The sequence below is a fragment of the Maniola jurtina genome, chromosome 8 (genome assembly GCF_905333055.1).
Source record: "Maniola jurtina chromosome 8, ilManJurt1.1, whole genome shotgun sequence".
NCBI classification, from domain to species: Eukaryota; Metazoa; Arthropoda; class Insecta; order Lepidoptera; family Nymphalidae; genus Maniola; species Maniola jurtina.
In genome coordinates this window covers 7825956-7845535 of record NC_060036.1, presented here as the reverse complement: position 1 = coordinate 7845535, position 19580 = coordinate 7825956, and the positions used below count along the sequence as shown (strand labels likewise).

The window sequence follows — 19580 nt, the reverse complement described above, 5'->3', positions numbered from 1 at the left end:
ACCTCTGAACCAAATTTTCCATAAAATTCATTTAAATAGATGGACCTTTAAGAATCCCGTAGGAACTCTTTGACTTTCTGGGATAAAAACTTGCCTTTGTCCGTCCCCGGAGTGAAGCTAACTCTGTACCGTGTCTGTACCAAATTACATCAAAATCTGTTAAACTGTTGGACTGTGAAAAGCTAGCAGACAGACAGACAGACAGAAAGACAGACAGACAAACTGTCACATTTATAATATTATTATGGAATATGGATTATAAAATTAAAACTATAAAAAACACTGTATTTTTTCCAAATATCAGTTATGTATCTCAAGGGGGGACATTCACAAAACAGAGCGAGATAAAAATATACTCAATAGATAAGTGTGATGATATCTTTAAGATTACGAACAAAAGTAAAGTATAAATACATCTAAAATCAAAATTCTTGATCAAGTTCAAAATGGTACTAATACGAATCACTTTCTTATTAGTTGTTTGCCATGTAGGTATAACATACACGACAAGTATACCAAGAAACTATGAAAAAGCTAAAATTGAATTAGAAGAGTATATAGAAGCCAAGAAAAAGGACATTGATCTGAGATTCAAGCCATTGTACCATGTCGCTCCACCAGTTGGATGGATGAATGACCCAAATGGATTTTCATATCACAATGGAGAATTCCATCTATTCTACCAATTTTATCCCTATGACAGTGTTTGGGGTCCAATGCATTGGGGGCATGTCTCAAGTCCTAATCTAGTGAACTGGAAACAATTACCAACCGCACTTCTACCTGAGGAAGAGCAGTGCTTTTCTGGAAGTGCAATTAGCCAAGAAGATAAATTGACACTGATGTACACCGGTCGTGTAGCTGCGGATGTTGATCCTTATTTCAATGAAACACAATATTTAGCATTTAGTGATGATGGTATAAACTTTTACAAGTATGAAGGGAATCCAGTTCTGGCAAGGGCTCCGAACGGGTCGCCAGAGTTCCGTGACCCAAAGGTTTGGATGTATGAGAATAATTATTATGTAGTTATTGGCAGCCAAACCACTGACAAGAGGGGAAGAGTTCTTTTATACAAATCCAGTGATATGAAAAGTTGGGAATTTTTGTCAGTGCTAGGAGAATCGAATGGAGATATGGGTTATATGTGGGAATGCCCTGATTTCTTTGAGTTAGATGGTAAGTTTGTCCTGTTAATGTCCCCTCAGGGACTTCTTCCTCAAGAAGACAGATATAAAAATACTCACCAAACCGGCTACATTATAGGAGAATTTAGTTATCATACAAATGAATTCATACATGAAGTTTCATTCCAAGAGATTGACTTTGGGCATGATTTTTACGCTGCTACAACAACAGAAGCCAATGGCAAACGATACCTTGTCGCTTGGTTCAGCATGTGGGATGAACCGCACCCAGAAGATGTCGATGGATGGGCAGGAATGGCAACAATTGTCAGAGAACTAAGCATTGTTGGGGACCGCATTATCATGAAGCCAGTTGAACAAATTGAAACTTTAAGGGCTGAAATACTCATTGATAGTAATATAGAGCCGGGTCAGGTCTTAGAGTTTGGAAAAGCAGTCGAAATATTTATCAACAGTGACATCTCCCAAAAACTAGACCTTCTATTAGAGGGTCGTGAAGGTGACAGTAAAGTGTGGTTACGCTGGGATCCAGAAGTGGGTAAGGTTGTTGTCGATAGGGGGTCCAGTGACATAAGGCAGGTAGAATGGTCTCCTATTGAATCACAAACCTGGCGAATCTTTTTAGATAGTAGTAGTATGGAACTTTTTTGCGGAGAGGGGGAAGTTGTCTTCAGTAGTCGTGTATATGCGTTAGGTGGATGGAGATTCACGAATGAAAGTAACCAATCATTGCAAATCAAAGCATACGATTTGAAAAGGGGTGTGCCAGAATAAATTTAGCATATTATAAACTTAATTTTTGTGTATAATTATTATTTTTTTATTGTTAAATTAAGGACATCCTAAAATCGTTACATCAATTAAAGTACTTTAACCTACACGACCACACATTACTAAATGTACAATTTTTATAAAAGAGTCACAATATCTACCAAAAATTTGAAAATTAAATTTGAATATTTGTAAAACATAGTTATTTTATAGTAATAGTTAGTAGGTACGCAACTATAAGTCAAAATTCAAAATCTGAATAACTTATCCTAAAACAACTAGCTGATCAAGAGTACGCTTATTGGTTCTATAGTTCTATACTTAGGTATATAGTTTATCATAAGAGGCTACTAATAAAAAATATCTTTTAAAAATGCTTTTTTCTTTCTTTTTCGGATCACACAAGGTGACACTCCATTCACATTTTTCAAGCGAAAATCGAGTAATACAATTCAAAGAATGTACGAGTAAAATATGATATTGCATAATAAAAAATACTTGGAATATTGCAATAATAAATAACAAATAATTCATGTCAGCTACGTTCAATTCTTATTATTAACAACGCAAAATTTAAAAAATCCCCGACACAAAAACCTTTATAAGAAAACTAGAAAAGAGCTGATAACTTTCAAACGGCTGAACCGATTTTCTTCGATTACAGCTAAGAACACTCTCGATCAAGCCACCTTTCAAACGAAAAAAACTAAATTAAAATCGGTTCATTCGTTTAGGAGCTACGATACCACAGACACATACATAGATACACACGTCAAACTTATAACACCCCTCTTTTTGAAAGTTCATTGACATCATTTACATTTATTTCATTATGATACGAGTATTTAAATGACTAGACTACTTGAGTTTTAAAAGCATATTTTTCGCACAAAGCTCTATTATCTAGTTGAAGTACAGAGCCATTAAAAACGTGCAATCGCGCTGTCTGGTTGCAGCAGATGGTACTTAAGTAAAAGCAAATTGCAATCTCACCTTGCGTTTTACGCTCTCAAAGATATTGGCGGTACACTTAACTACAATGGATCTTCTATTTTACATTAAATTCTTTATCCTACATTAAAGTACAGGATAAATAATTTAATGTTAAATAGAAGAACTGCTCGTTTAACAAGAGTGTAAATTAACTTTCAAACTTCTGAACCGATTTTCTTGGATGATAGCTAAGAACACTCTCGATCAAGCCACCATTCAAACAAAAAAATAACTAAATTAAAATCGGTTCATTCGTTTAGGCGCTACGATGGCTCAGACAGATACAAAGATACACACGTCAAACTTATAACACCCCTCTTTTTGGGTTGGGGGTTAAAAACGAACTATTATTGTAAATAGGTATATAAATTATAATACCTACATCATTGGTTTCTTGCTGGTTCTTCTTGGTAGGAATGGCATTCTGAACCAGTGGTAAATTATTTTGACGATTCAAAAGCACTTGTAAAAGTGTCTTTGAATAAAAATCTATTTTTTCTATGTTCTACGATTGGAATGCCAAGGTTATTTGATTTACTTTCCAAATTTGTCTAGATATGGTGTAATGTCTGTTTGTCTGTAATGTTGTGTCTGTGGGAATTCAGGGATAACAGTAGTTAAGGTGCATGAAACGGGTCTGCCCGCGAAATTCACATTTAATTTGGTTTTTCGCAATTTGTAAACTAATACGACAAAGTAGGCTTATGGCGATTTAATTGCGCCAATGGCAGTATCATCCTCACAGGTTTATATAAAAATCTTTACTTGAAAGGGTCCAGTTTAAGAAATTAGTTATAGTATCGACTAATTTGTGAGTAACTCATGTCAAACTCATTATTTTGACGAATTTTTTAAACTGAACACTTTCAAGTACAGATTTTTATGTGATCCTGTGAAGATGATACTGCCATGTCGGAATTAGAATGCCATAAGCCTACTTTGTCGTATTAACTTACAAATTGCGAAAAACCAAATTAAATTTGAATTTCGCGGGCAGACCCGTCTCATGCACTTTAAATCGGAAGGCTTTGAGTTACGCTCCGTACACTTAAACTTTGACAATAATGATACCCTGATGTATATATGTACGAGGAAAACTGTTATTATGTTATTAATAAGCTTAGCTTAGTTATTATTACCAAACTTAGTTCCGATGGCAGAAGACACAGCGTAAAACTGTCCATGTAGGTATCTAAATAAAACAGCAAGGACATTGCGGCTCAGCAACTGTTAGTTTACTGTCACAATTTACAGCTGCCTGCAGTCGGCCGACTATTGCTGTCGTAACGCATCGTATACTTGGATTTATTTACACTATACTACTGTATCAAAGCGTACAGCCAAGTCCGTACATTTAATGTTTTTACGTTTTTTATGGACACTAACGGAAGCATGATATATATAAAATTATACCGATGCGTCAAAAGAGATTAAGAGGGGTCTCTCCGTCACTCGCCCCATACAAACGTAGTTCCAATTTCATTTGAATATTAAGCAACCAAAGTCCATGAAATTTTGCAGACAAATTGCCAAAACAATTTTTTTTTGAAATTTTGTATGGAGTAAGTGACGGAGAGAGCCCTGTTAATCCAATTTATTGCTGGCTGCTTTTGTCTGATGATTTCATAACTCTCCGAGGGTATGGCCTACTAAAGGCCTGATGATCTTTATCTTTTAATTCTAATTGAATCAATTTTTGTGTAGTTAAACCAAAGTAAACTATGTTAAACACTTTATACATAACTAGATGACCGCCGCGGCTTCGTCCGAGTGAAATTTCCAAAAATCCTGAAACTTAACGTGTGTTTACTAGAACCAGAATATATTGAATATACGAGTAGTATACCTACGTATAGGTAAGCAGTAAGTTGGTGGTTGAAGTCTACTCAATTTCCCTCAATCTCTTCGATAGCATTCCAAGTAAATGCGTTGGCTATTTTATTTGTACGCAAATTCGATCCCTCGTAACGTCGAGCTTGATGGAGTCGGTTTAACGACGGTAGCTGGTGTGGCAAATCATGAGCTTCATTTCCCTTATTCTGTCCTTTAGTAAAAGGGTCCAAAGGTTCAGTCCTTTTCTATATGATTCATATTATTACTTACAAAGAATCTGGCACTATACTGTGAAGTCACAAATATACACCCTTACTAACGTCCTTCCAAACTAATTTAGATGGTTATCACTACCCATTATTATAAATGCGAAAGTCTGTTTGTTTGTTGGTTTACTGGTTTTTTGGTTTGTCCTTCAATCATGTCGCAACTGAGCAACGGATCGGCGTGATTTTTTGCATGGGTACATTTAAAGACCTGGACAGTGGCATAAGCTACTATTTATCCCGGAAAATCAAAGAGTTGCCACGGGATTTATTAAAACCTAAACCCACGTGGACTAAGTCACGGCCATCAGTTTATTATATTATCTGATTTATCCTAACAGTATTAGGTAAATTCGGTTTTTCCGTTATTGACAAAACCACTCCCCCGCGAGTTGACAGACAGGCACTGTGACCAGATAAAATCAATAGATAGGCATATAGGTATCGCGTTAGTAGTAGATCTAAATGTAGATTTGGATTTTTTCGGTGGCGTTTCATCTCTTTTGTTCGATAACAAGTTACTTCTAGGTTGCGATTTCACCTGATGGTAAGTGATTGAATCAGATAATACTTAGCTATGCTATAACGAAACGCTGGATCTGAATACCCTTCATAGTATTATTCCAAGAAAACCTCAACCATTATGTGGTTATTACTTAATGGAAGAAGTCACGACCTTCAATAATGAGAATTACGAGGCAGAGAGGTTAAAGAAAAATTCATAGTAAATTAAAAAGATCTCGATATGTTAAAATTTATGCCTTATTTATTTATTTCTTGCCGGTTCTTTCGAATTGAATCTACTTATCGAACGGTGGTAAAGTCTTGAATTATTATAAAATCTACAAGTTGGCCTTCTGAAGATATTTGAAACAGATAATAATAGGCCTTATCGCTGGGTAGCAAATTGTACCTACCTGCCTATATTCTGTTGTGTTTTGTATGTGTTTTTCTGTACTAATTTTGTGGTGTACAATAAAAGTATATTCATTCATTCATTCATAATGAAAATAATTAATCGGATAGAGTTCTCCTGCAACGCATTGTTGATTAGCGCCAGTGTGTTGCATTGTCCTTTATCTGTAACAAAATTCCAATATCAAATACATCTATGCCGGAGCCCAAAATAATTGAGGAAAACGTGACCCAAAATGTAGGTACCTTTATTCCGGTACCTGAAAATCTGATAAGTATTGCTTTGTGGAAACTCGTGGAGTACGGGTAGTAGGTATCTAGGTTTTATTTCATAGTAATATTTTATGTGATAGATATCAGAAACGGGACCAATTTAAAAATATCTTCATCGTCGTGATCATAGTCAATACCTACCAATATTATGAAAGTACTTACCTACCACCTATGTACCTACCTACTCACTGATTTGGTTGGTACATTTCTCTGTTAATTAAATAAATACAAATTTATGAATCCTATGAATTTTTTTTATTTTGCGGGTTAAAAAGTAATAGTCTATGTCCATCGATGTACGAGTATAATATGTCCTTCCCTACCTAAGATATACCTAAGCTATCTCTCTACCAAACGTTAAAATTAATTTAACATATTAATGGGCCGTAATCCTGTGGAAGCTCTTTTATTTTCCCGGATAAAAAATAGCTTATATCCGCCCTTGGGATGCAACCCATCTATCTATCTATGTAGCTTTCATCAAAATTGGTTGAACGGACGGGCTGTGAAAAGCTCGCTGACAGACAGACACACTTTCGCATTTACAATATGAGTAGGTGTATCCATTTTATTTGTATTGAACTCAGTAGCGTTTTAAATCAAACGAACCATTTCATACGATATTGCTACGTTCATCGGCTGTCAAGCGTCAATCACGCGCCACATGCTGGCGACGTAGGCAAAATTGCTAGAGATGAAATGGATGAAACAGAAACATTAAAATATATATTTTTTGTTACATAATAATGAATAGCCAATTCCTATTTCCTTATGTTCACTGATGAGATGTGGATAATGCTGGTTCAGACAACACCCAATTCAATAATTTCGATATATGTCTCTAACACCACTTATCACTATTTACAGATTCAGATACATTAACTAGTTAAAAGGTAAAATGCACGATGGACCGACAATATAAAGCGGCTGGCGGGAAGTGGCTGGATGAGGAAGGCTGAGGACCAGGTGTGGTGGCGCTCTTTAGGGAAGGCCTATGTCCAACGGTGGACATCCACATGCTGATGATGATGATGATGATGAAGGTGAAATTGCGCTCGTTTTGCTTGTCGACGCCAAAGTTCGTAAGCGTGCCGGTCGCGTGTTTACCGTTCAACGTAGATGTAGCCAAGATCAAAGTACAACGGCATTCACAATGCTGTTTGGCGTTTGTCGATCAACCGGCTGACGGTAAATTTTGGCATATCAGAGAGATTCAACTGGAGAATTATCGCGATAAAGCGGTCACCGTTAGTCAAACCGTTGGTGTGGCCACTCATTAAATTAATAAATTAGTAGGATGTTAAAGTTAAATCTAGATATCATACCAAATAAATCTGAGATTCCACATTATTTACTTTTCCTAAAGTTAAATAGATCAATATGTTGAGAACTTAACATCATGTGACCCGCTTGCTCGTTTGCTCACTGTTGACATAGAACAAGTGTAAATTAAAAATTTATAACACCCCCGACAAGTGAAGGTTACAGTAACTAGAAAAGTGCTGATAACTTTCAAACGGCTGAACCGATTTTCATGGATTATAGCTAAGAACACTCTCGATCAAGCCATCTTTCAAACAAAAAGCTAAATTAAAATCTGTTCATTAGTTTAGGAGCTACGATGCCACAGACAGATACACATATACACAGATACACACGTCAAACTTATAACACCCCTCTTTTTGGGTCGGGGGTTAAAAAGGCACGAATTTTGTAATACAATATTCTATTGTCAACCTTTAAATAGGGCTACATTCCGTAAGGACGCTTTATTGCCAGCTCAGTGCAAGCTAAAATAATCTCCGTTCGTGTCTAGTTTATGCGGTTTGTATCGGTAGTTCCAACCAAAGAGGATTTATACCAAATGAGAGACGGTCATATATATTATTATGTCTTTAACAGGGCTCTCTCCGTCATTCGCTTCATACAATCGTAGTTCCAATTTCATTTGAATATTAAGCAACCAAAGTCCATGAAATTTTGCAGACATTCTAGAAACTAATATCTGTGTCTGTGGTGTTTTAGATTTTTCTAAAAATATGTAGTTTTAAAATTACAGGTGCTCAAAGATTTGTATGTAAACTTTTAAGACCGCGTAACTTTGAAACCGAATATTTTAACAGAAATCTGGAAAACCACAGACATAGATATTAGTTTCTAGAATATGTCTGTAAAATTTCATGGACTTTGGTTGCTTAATATTCAAATGAAATCGGAACTACGTTTGTATGAAGCGAGTGACGGAGAGACCCCTCTTAACATTGCACATTCTTAATGCTTACTGAACACTAAGAAGAGCTCGTTAACATCGCATTAGGAAATGAAATACGTGTAAGGCTTTCATTACGACGAAAAGCGTTAACATTGGTACCTACACAGTACACATACCTAAGTAGTTCGAGTGTAATAAAATAGAATAGAATATATTTTTATTAAGTTTTTTTAAGTGCTTTTGAATCGTCAAAATTATGTACCGCCATATTGAATGTCTACTCAGAACCCTTATAATTTTTTATTAGGTTTTGCTTTCACTAGTGTACGAGTAACTAAAGTCGAATACATACATAGTCGAGTGTGAACGATTTTACAATAGTAAGTACTATCTACTTAAGAGGGGTCTCTCCGTCACTCGCTCCATACAAACGTAGTTTCAATTTCATTTGAATGTTAAGCAACCAAAGTCCATAAAATTTTGCAGACATACTCTAGAAACTAATATCTATGCCTGTTATGTGGTTTTCCAGATTTCTGTTAAAATATTCGGTTTCAAAATTACGCGGTCTTAAAAATTCTCATACAAATCTATGAGCTCCTTGTATTTTGTAATTACATATTTTTAGAAAAATCGAAAACACCACAGGCACAGACATTAGTTTCTAGAATATGTCTGCAAAATTTCATGGACTTTGTTTGCTTAATATTCAAATGAAATTGGAACTATGATTGTATGGAGTAAGTGACGGAGAGAGCCCTGTTAAGTTACAGTAATTTAAGGTTTATTTGGTAGAACATCCAATGTCAAAAAAAAACAAATTGAGATTTCGACGTAGGTTTCTACGTAGCGACACCAACCAAGCGTAAAACACAGTTTTTCGTAAAAACGCCTTTGTAAAGATAAATTTCTGGTAAAAGTTTGTTGGATATTTAAAACAACCAAGGTACGCTACGTTTTAGAAGCGAAAATCAATGACGAAGTTTATTTTCCCGAAGAAATGGGAACATCTTCACGAACTTTCACATAAGTAGGCACCTCCATAATTTCATAAGTCTCTTTAAAATGTTATATCCAAAATTTCATAAGTCTTATAATAGTATCTCTAAACCGTAGCGAAAAAATTGTAAGTCTATGCTCTAAACAACGTTTTATGTTTCTTGTTGCAAAACCAAAGCGATAGAGACTATTTTATGGGTTTTCTCATTGTTTCCAAATAGGTAACGAAATTTTGACAAATCGTACTTACCTAATCTTAAAATGGGTGTCCATCTGTAAAAATATATATCTAAGTTCCTGTTTGTGATAAGGAAGTAAGTTAAACATTTAGTGAGGCCATTTAGAAATTCATTTAAGCTATTTTTCGATCATACATATTTTAGCTCAATGCGGTGGCCATAAGTTAGTTCCAAGTTTCAGGCACATGGCCAACCTTTCATATAAGTCTTTGTCTAAATTAACGATCAATTTTGTTATAATATTAAGCCAATAAATTTCCTCCTTTTGACTTTATTATCTGTTTTATTTGATTTACGAATCCTATTATTTCTGCACGTTATAAATAACTTCGACTGTTTCTTTAGAATTAAAACCTTTATCATTCACTAGCGACCCGCCCCGGCTTCACACGGGTGGACACTACCACGAAAAATCCTATCTATTTTCCGGTATAAAATATAGCCTATACGGATTTGGAAGAATCCCTCTAAGTAATGTTAAAAGAAATTTTGAAATCGGTCCAGTAGTTTTTGAGCCTATTCAATACAAACATACAAAAATTCAAAAATACAAAGGTTTCCTCTTTATAATATTAGTTTAGATTCTCAACTCCAGAAACCTAATTTAATATTCTATTTCGTATTGAGTGGGATCAAAGTGCCTCGTTAGTCGAATGGTTAGCATATTCAGCTGCGAGTCATAAGATCCCGAGTTTGGTCGATCAGGCTGATAACGGTTATTGGGATTCTCTATCAAGAAATTTTCAGTACCATCACGAAGATAGGAAGTAAGCGGTGATACACCCTGAACCTTCTTGCTTTGAGCACTAAAGCCATAGTTCCAAACTATGAGATTGAGAGTTAAAGACAGAAATATTTTGATATATTTATATTTATAATGGTATGACAAGATTGTATTCATGAGTATGTTATTGTATTATTGCATGCCGAAAGGTAAAATTTGGCAGAATCTAACTACAATAGTTTTAAGATCTGTAAACTAACCCAAATTCGCAATAAAGATTATTTATATATATATATATTTGAATAGAATTGAAGTGATAGACAAAACTTAGTACATCGGCAATTAATTAAATTATTGTATTAATCACCAAATCAATACGAAAACGTGATAATATTAATAAAACACTTTTACAAAACACCAAAACAACGAATAACCCAAACATTCCGGAACATTTTCATTGAAAGAATTTATCAACGTCTGATCTCATTCAATATTTTTTCCAAACGAATGTTTTTATCTTCGCATTTATTGTTTCCGCTTTAAAAACGTCTGATTTTTCCTGACATTCAATCAACAATAATCAAAATACCTATTCATAGGCGTTAGCATAAAAGAAGCGAGAGCGTCGTTGGGTAACTAATCAGGGGAAGATTAATCGATATTTGGAAATTTCATCCAGGCTATTTGAAAAAAGTCTGTTCGGGCAATGTCGACACTGCTGCATCGCTCGTAACATACAAACAACAAAAAAAAATCCGAGTCTGTCCGTGATTCCGAATAAGCCTTCATTTGCATGGTAACTTATTCTGACGATTCAAAAGCACTTGCAAAAGTTAATGTGAATAAAAATTTATTCTATTCTATTTTCATTATTTAACTATTTATTTTTAACCCTCGACCCAAGAAAATGGGTGTTATAAGTTTGACATGTGTATCTGTGTATCTGTCTGTGGCATCATAATTCGTAGCTCCTAAACTAAACTAATGATCCGATTTTAATTTAGTTTTTTTGTTTGAAAGGTGGCTTGATCGAGAGTTTTCTTAGCTATACTATAATCGAATCGGATAGAGAATTGGCACAATTGTTCTAGTTTAATTTCAAACTTTGAATGAATAAGAAGAGTTTAGAGTATCAGTTAGAAAATAATTGATATTATGTATCCGTATTCGATTTGTAAAAAAGTACAATGGTTTCGGAAACTACCTAGATAAAAGTTGGAAAAAATCTGAAATCCATATTACCTTTATTATTAAATGCAAACAATGAGACTTTATTTACCTATATTACAATTTACAATCGACGTGCAATATTAAATTATAATACCATAACAACTTAACAAAATGCAATTTCACGCTAATAAATAAAAATATTTTCACATTAATATAATTTAGGCAATTATTATCTAATTAATTTTATTATACAATAATGTAGCACGTAGCTTGTACACTCAGTAGGTACTGTAACTGCAGTGCCCTAAAGTGGCTTGATGAACTCCATAATCATTGTGTAAGTAGGTTCATGGATGCAAATAAATAAATTAAATTAAAATAATCCCAACGTAGTCGCGTCTACCTATAAAATGGTATCCGTTTGATATTTCGCAAAATAAAAGTCAGAGTATGCGAGAGGTGCACTCAACAATAAAGTTAAATCATCGAAGCGATCTGTTAGCTGCGAACTGCGAAGTATTAAGATCGATGAATTCTATAAGCTTTCTTAACATTCTGAATTGGTACCTATTCAGGAGAGTGCTGAACAAAGTTATCAGTCAACTGAAAATAATATTTTTCAATAAGCTAATGCTCGAAACTTTGTTCACGTGGATTTGGACTTTTTAAAGGTTTTATTTTTAATGCGGGAAACTTAAATATTTGCATGATAAAACCAACCTCGATTTATCTTTGGTTAGGCCTTTACCTGCCCGTGAAAGTCCTGTTAAAATAGGTTAAGCCAATAATATAAATAACAACCAAACTAAATATTTTTAGATATATTGGATAGAATCAGGCGTTACTTTGCGGAAGTTCATGTTTAGCAAGAAACAGTTAAAAATTATTTTGCTATAATCCGCCAACAGAAAAAATCTGTATGGTCAAACATGCAGTTACAAGCTAAGCACCGCTTACCTCCCCAACCAAGCAATAAAGCCAAGCTCCCAAGCAAGCACTGCCACCACCATTCACATGCAACACCACACAAGACTTTTCCACTACTCCATTTCCATCCTCAGGAGATTTTGACTTTACAATGCTGTATTGTCAAGCATTGTAAAGTCAAAATCTCCTGAGGATGCTCCGGTGTCGGGGCGAAACGTGCGTCGAGAGTAGTGGAAAAGTCTTGTGTGGTGTTGCATGTGAATGGTGGTGGCAGTGCTTGCTTGGGAGCTTGGCTTTATTGCTTGGTTGGGGAGGTAAGCGGTGCTTAGCTTGTAACTGCATGTTTGACCATACAGATTTTTTCTGTTGGCGGATTATAGCAAAATAATTTTTAACTGTTTCTTGCATTTTTAGATATGTTCTAGAAACTTATATATCTGTGTTTGTTTGACAGATTTCTGTAAAAATGCGTAGTTTTGAGTTAACATGAGCTAAAGATTTGTATTTTGGAACATATTTTATACTTACTCTGAATCAACATTAGAATAGGTACTTTTTACCCTAAAAAGTAACAGGGTTCCAGGGGAGGAAAACTTACTCTAAAAAAAAATTATTAGCTTGTAAAATGCGTTTACTGAATTACAATGAATGTATGTGTGTGTTACTTTTACAAACACTTCTGACCTCAAGTCCTAAAATCCATTGCCATTTGTCACTAACATCTGCTGAATGACTGTTTAATATGGTTTGTTCAAACTAACCAAAGATCGTGGTTTCACTTTGATTAAGCCCTTTCAAACCCCGTGCATATCTATGTTTACCCATTTCACTAAGCTCATAAAAGCACCCTGAAATATTTTGCTGTAGGACAGAAATGACTTTTTTATGCAGCGTTTCGGGTAAATTGGATATATTTCCAAGATATATAAATCTTTTCGACAATTTCTTAAAAGAACTTGCCGAGTCACAAGCTGCAGAAGTAATCTTTTTAAATATGCATATTGTTCTTGACTGAGAAAAGTGTCAGTTGCAGAATAATTGTTAGGAACAGGTTTGTTCCCACTGCTTTGTAAAATGAAGCTCGTCGTTGAGACAAGAGTTGTGAAGCTTGTGAACAGCGTAAGCAAGATAGCAAAGTCAGGTATCATCGATGATTTTGAAAAAAATATGTTTAATTAAGATTGAGGATGAATTATTAAGGCTTTTTACCCGACTGCGGGCAAAGCCAAAAGGAAGGGTTGGCGAATTTTACGCGCTTTGATGCGCGAGCTCAAAAAAATTTGAAGACCTTCGAGTGGGGTATTAAAATAATTTTGAAAAGCGAGTTCGAAAATATATACAATGTAGATGTTTGAAAGGAGTATTGAGAGATAAATCATAAAAGAATGCCCTTACCTATGTCCGGTCAAAACAAACGCTTCTACTAATTTCAATAAATGATACGTCAGTCTTGATGGCGCGAGTGTCACTGGGTACATAAAATTTGTTAGCGGGGGCAAGCTAATTTTCTGAGTAGTTGGCTAAATATTGCCACCGCCTGCCATACATCTTTATAGAGTACAAAGCTTGTTTTTTGCTTTTCAGTTACCAGTATGTAAAGTCTAGAGTTTGTTTTACGCAGTCGGGGTTTTTAATTTTTTTTAATACGTTATTTATTTATCATTTGCACGATCAAAAGCAATAAAATGCATAAAAATAAATAAGAATATATTTTAAAATGTACAGGTATAGCTCTTTTATATGATACCCCACTTGATATAGTAATCTTACTTTGAAAATTGAAACGCATTTTTTTTTGTCATATAATCACAAATTCAGAGCTCTCGGATTTTTTCCTTTACTTGTGCTACAAGACCTACCTACCTGCCAAATTTGATAATTCTGGGCCAACGGGAAGTACCCTATAGGTTTTTTTGACAGACACGACAGACAGACAGACGGACAGACAGATAGACAACAAAGTGATCCTATAAGGGTTCCGTTTTTCTTTTTGGGGTATGGAACTCTAAAAAACTAATTTGTTGTACACTTTTGGTTAGTTTGCTCAAAGCGAAATTGTAACATCCAGGAGCTTTACAATACCTACATACTGCCGGTTAATTTCCACCAACTAGCTATCAGCCGAGTAAAAGCTTCCTCTCTCTGTAGAATTTTAAATGCTTTTTACCAGACTAGGGAAGTGTTATGATCAGTCTAATAATAATAATTATCATTTTGTTTATTTTGTATTTACATTCATCCGTTATTTTATGGAGGTAAAAATGAATGGTTTATTACGTGTTCGTTTTTTTTAAATAGATTATCTAGTTAATCAAAATTAAATTTAGTAATTATTAACAATAAGTATTAATTTTTTATGTAGTTAGGATCTAACTCCACTATTTTTGTCAGATAGACTATTTAGTGTATTGAATCTGGTTGAAAACAATAATTGGTTAGTTCAGTGGAACAATCGACTACATTACAACCTAATAATTACATGAACAGGAAGGACAAATCTATTTTTAACCCCTGACCCAAAAAGAGGAGTGTTATAAGTTTGACGTGTGTATCTGTGTATTTGTCTGTGGCATCGTAGCTCCTTAAATAATGAACCGATTTTAATTTAGTTTTTTTTTTTGTAGTTTGAAAGGTGGCTTGTTGGAGTGTTCTTAGCTATAATCCAAGAAAATCAGTTCAACCGTTTGAAAGTTATCAGCTCTTTTCTAGTTACTGTAACCTTCACTTGTCGGAAGTGTTATAAATTTTTAATTTACACTTGTCATTCAGTCTATTAATCTCTTATGATCTACTAATCAAATCTAATATTCAAATGAAATTGGAACTACGATTGTATGAAACGAGTGACGGAGAGAGCCCTGTTAACTATTTTGGTTATCTACAAAAGTATTATAAGGAGACGGACATAAGCTACTAAAAAATCTGGCTTTTATATACCACTGTCGATAATAAAGTAGGTTTATGTTCCAAGTTGTTCACGGCAATGTTTGTTGTGAAGTGGCAGAGTTTCACACCACCGTCGACGCCACATTGTACCTATCCATTGTGCGTTTTCTAGTTTACTCTGTAGTGTTGCAAATTTGCTATTTTGCAGCATGGCGCGTGGCTTTAAAGTTCCAGTCTATTATTTGTATGGAAAACAATCGTAGTCATTATGTAAAATCCATGCTATTCCATACTTAATATTATAAATGCGAAATTGTGTCTATCTGCCCATCTCTATCACGTTTGGTACAGAGTTCACTCTGGGATGGAAGCTATCAATTATACTTAGGTTGCTTTTTATCCCAGATAATCAAAGAGATCCCGTGAGATTTCTAAAAAGTAAAAACCCACAGATTTTTTTGTTTCTTCCTTTTGTGTTGTTTATTTCATTTTAGTGTGCAATAAAGTTTTTATCCATCTATCTATCTATCCACGCAGGTGAAGTCGCGGACATCATCTAGTATTAAATAGTATCGTACATAAAATAAATTCATTTCTACTATCATTTATTTTCGTGTGTAAATTTTAGCCTAATATATCCGTAGCAATCGATGTTTTATCTTTCGTTCGCAAAAGAACTTCTATGTTACTTTGCCATTAAGAGGAACGTGGAAAATTAACAGGCGGTCCGAGACCACTGCCCGCATGCGAATGTCGTATTTATTACTTCCACTCCACTTTGTGGGTACAATAATTAATTTATACCTACAGTGAGGTCTTACTCGTACTAGCAGTAAAAGGTAAAAGCTGTAACAGAGTTTTAAGGTTGGTTTAGTAAGGAGTTTATTACTTTACTAGAGGATGGCCGCGACTTCGTCCGTGGATTTAGGTTTTTAAAGATTCCGTTGGAACTGTTTGATTTTCGGGGATAAAAAGTTGCCTATGTCAATTACAGGAACGCAAGCTACCTCGCAAATTTCATACAAATTGGTTAAGCGGATGAATCTTTAGGAATCCTGTGGGAACTCTTTCATTTTCCGGGATAACAAGTTGCCTATGTCGGTTTCCGGGATACAAGCTAACCCTGTACCAAATTTCGTCAGAATCGGTTTAATTGTTGGGCCGTGAAAAGGTAGCAGACAGATAGACAGACAGACACACATTCGCATTTATAATATTAAGTATGGATATGGATTCTTTGACATTATTTTACAGACGAGTCGAGATGTTTGGGTTTTGAGGGTTCTAAGCAATTTAATATCACTTACTTTAATGGTGAAGGAAAACACCGTAAGGAAACCTGCATGCCTGAGAGTTCCCTAATTAATGTTTTCAAAGGTGTGTGAAGTGTTCCAATCCGCACTGGACCAGCGTGGCAGACTATGGCCTAAAAAAGTCTCATTCTGAGAAGGAGATCCGTGCTCAGTAGTGAGCGGGCAATGGGTTTATCATGATGATGAAGATAATGTTTATGGTAAGATTAAAGGCAAATAGTTAGTTACATCCTCGGGAAATGTTATATTGAAACAGCTAACTAGTTGAAACGTTTTATCTACTTGGATCCAGTGATTTACTATCGGGACAAAAATTAAATTACCGGTGTCGTTACTCGTTACGCTCGGGAGGGACAAAGTTACTGGCACTAAAACTAATTAGTTAGCTCCGAAACTAAGCGATAATTTAGATTGCATCGTTACACTCCTGCCATGGATAATGAAAAAGCTTGTTAAGGCGAAACACGTCTTGAATTCTTTAAATGCCTGAATTAATCGCAAAATATACCTTTGAACTAAATACAGCATCTTGATGCGGTAATAGCCTAGTGGTTAAGACGTCAGGATTGTATTCGCGAGGTCGGGAGTTCGATTCCGGGCACGCATCTCTTACCCCCCGTCCACACACTGCCCGTGTGGCATGGGAAGAGGCGAGGAATGGAGGCAGAGACTTAGTGTGGCTGGCCGCGTTACTCGCATGTTCCTCGTTCATGCCCATCCCTCCCTATTTTGTCGGTAAGTATGCAATAGCGCGCAGGCTGCCACAGTTTCGACGTCCATCACGTTGCAGAGGCAAGCGACCTAGTGCGGCGCCCGCGCCTGAGCGATTAATTGCGCGAGTAGAGCAGCGTGTGAACGGAGGGTTACTTTTCAGAGTTATGTGCGTGCTAAGCAATTATATCACATGCTTTAATGGTGATGGAAAACATCGTGAGGAAATCTGCATGCCTTAGTGTTCTCAAAAGTGTGCGGAGTCTTGCAATCCGCACTGGACCAGTGTGAAAGACTATGGTCTAACTCTAAACTCTTCTCATTCTGAGAGAAAACCCGTGCTTAATAGTGGGCTGACCATAGATCGATTAGGATGATGATGATGATGAAACGCAGCTAACTATTTTTTATTCATTGTAGGCAAGCGCTTGACCCCAATCACACCTGATAGAACGTGATCATGTGGCCTAAGATGGGACGCGTTTGCCTAGAAGCTGCCTATTCGCTCTTGTTTTAAAGATACCCGGATTGTAATTGGTAGGAAACACAGATCAATTTTTAATCGTTTGTGTAAATTCCTATGCAACCACGCATATACAACCATGCCTTTTGGATAGCATACTAAAAAAATCGCAGATACAGCGTGCGTTCGACGCGCTTTGATCCAAAGCTCATAGAATACTTTTAGCGCAAGCGATCAGCGATTTTGTGATTGCATCGATGCAGCTGTATCGCCCTTTGGTGAATAACTGGGATCAATCGAGGTAACGAAATTGCTAATTCTACAATGCGGCAATGCGTTTCAGTGCCTGCATTTCAGCAACAAATCGGAGTACCTACCAGAACCAGAGAAGATGTAATGTAAGGACCGCTTCATACTACTTCCTTGAGTTACAAATCGCACAGTACCTACGCGTTCATTCAGTGACTTCTTGCTGTGCCGTTGCCATTGAGTGGAACTGCCGACACACGTTTAGCCTTGACGGCCTGAAATGATCACCATATCACCATACCATCATTTCATCATCATCATTAACAACTCAACGCTGGCCAAACTACTAAGTACGGGTTTATTGTCAGACTGACAAGGGTTTAAAACATTTGTGGATACTGGATAGGCTACAGGGCTTTAATATCAGTCAAGCGCAAATCTATCAAGTAAAAAAATAACTTTCTGGAAACTCAAGTAAGCTTAAACATAATTTACGTTTATTTACTTTCGACTTTTATAAAAGGGTGAGGCGTGACTAGACATTTACTTACCAATGGGATTGAGCTATCAACATCGTTATTGAAGACCGTTTTTATTGGAAAAGATGTTTTCATCTAATAAAGATGGCAAATAAATATTTCTATTCGCAAGGAACAATAAGCTATCCGGTAAACCATAATAGTGTAAGGTAATAAAAACTTAGCATTGCTTCACCCACGTTCAAAATTTATTCGAAAGTAAATTCGAATGTAAGCTATAAATTATATAGAACTAGAGGATGCCCGCGACTTTGTCCGCGTGGATTTAGGTTGCCTATGTCAATTACAGGGACGTAAGCTACCTAGGTACCTTTCATACAAATCGGTTAAGCGGATGGGTTTTTAAAAATCCCGTGAGAACTCTTTGATTTTCCTGGATAAAAGTAGCCTATGTCCGTCCCCGGGATATAAGCTAACCCTGTACCAAATTTCGTCAGAATCGGTTACACTGTTGGGCCGTGACAAGGTAGCAGACAGACAGACGGACAGACAGACAAACAGACACACTTTCAGCATCTGTAGAACAGTCAATTGAATTAATCAAGTGAGAATACCGCTGATTAAAGTTAGTATCACAATATCCCACAATTTGCATGCACGTGAAAAAAGAATCTAGCACAGTGGGTAATCAAAGTGACTTTGAAAGTGAGTTTGAAAAGAGCAACCGCTGAGTTTCTTTCCGGTTCTTCTCGGCAAGAAAGGTATTCCGAACCAATGGTAGATGCTTTTCAAAAGTACTTCTAAAAGTCTAATTGAATAAAAATATTTTGAATTTCGAATTGAATTTTGACACCAGTCTCACAGGTGGTGAGAGTGAAATCGCTTTCGGTGGCTTACGGTACAGTTACTAATAGGAAAGGGAGGGTGGATAAGGTCAAACAGCTCCTCAGAACACTCCCCGTTATAAAGATGGAACATCACGCAAAGAGAGCTTCTAGATACATCTGCG

General features: G+C 35.9%; 1 protein-coding gene across 1 annotated transcript; it reads left to right on the top strand.

The window, feature by feature from the left end:
* The first annotated feature begins 446 nt into the window (after window positions 1–446).
* LOC123867323 (sucrose-6-phosphate hydrolase-like) lies at window positions 447–1930 on the top strand. The gene has a single exon (XM_045909311.1). The coding sequence runs from the start codon at window positions 447–449 to the stop codon at window positions 1920–1922; it is 1476 nt and encodes a 491-aa protein (XP_045765267.1). The 3' UTR covers window positions 1923–1930.
* The last annotated feature ends 17650 nt before the right edge of the window (window positions 1931–19580 follow it).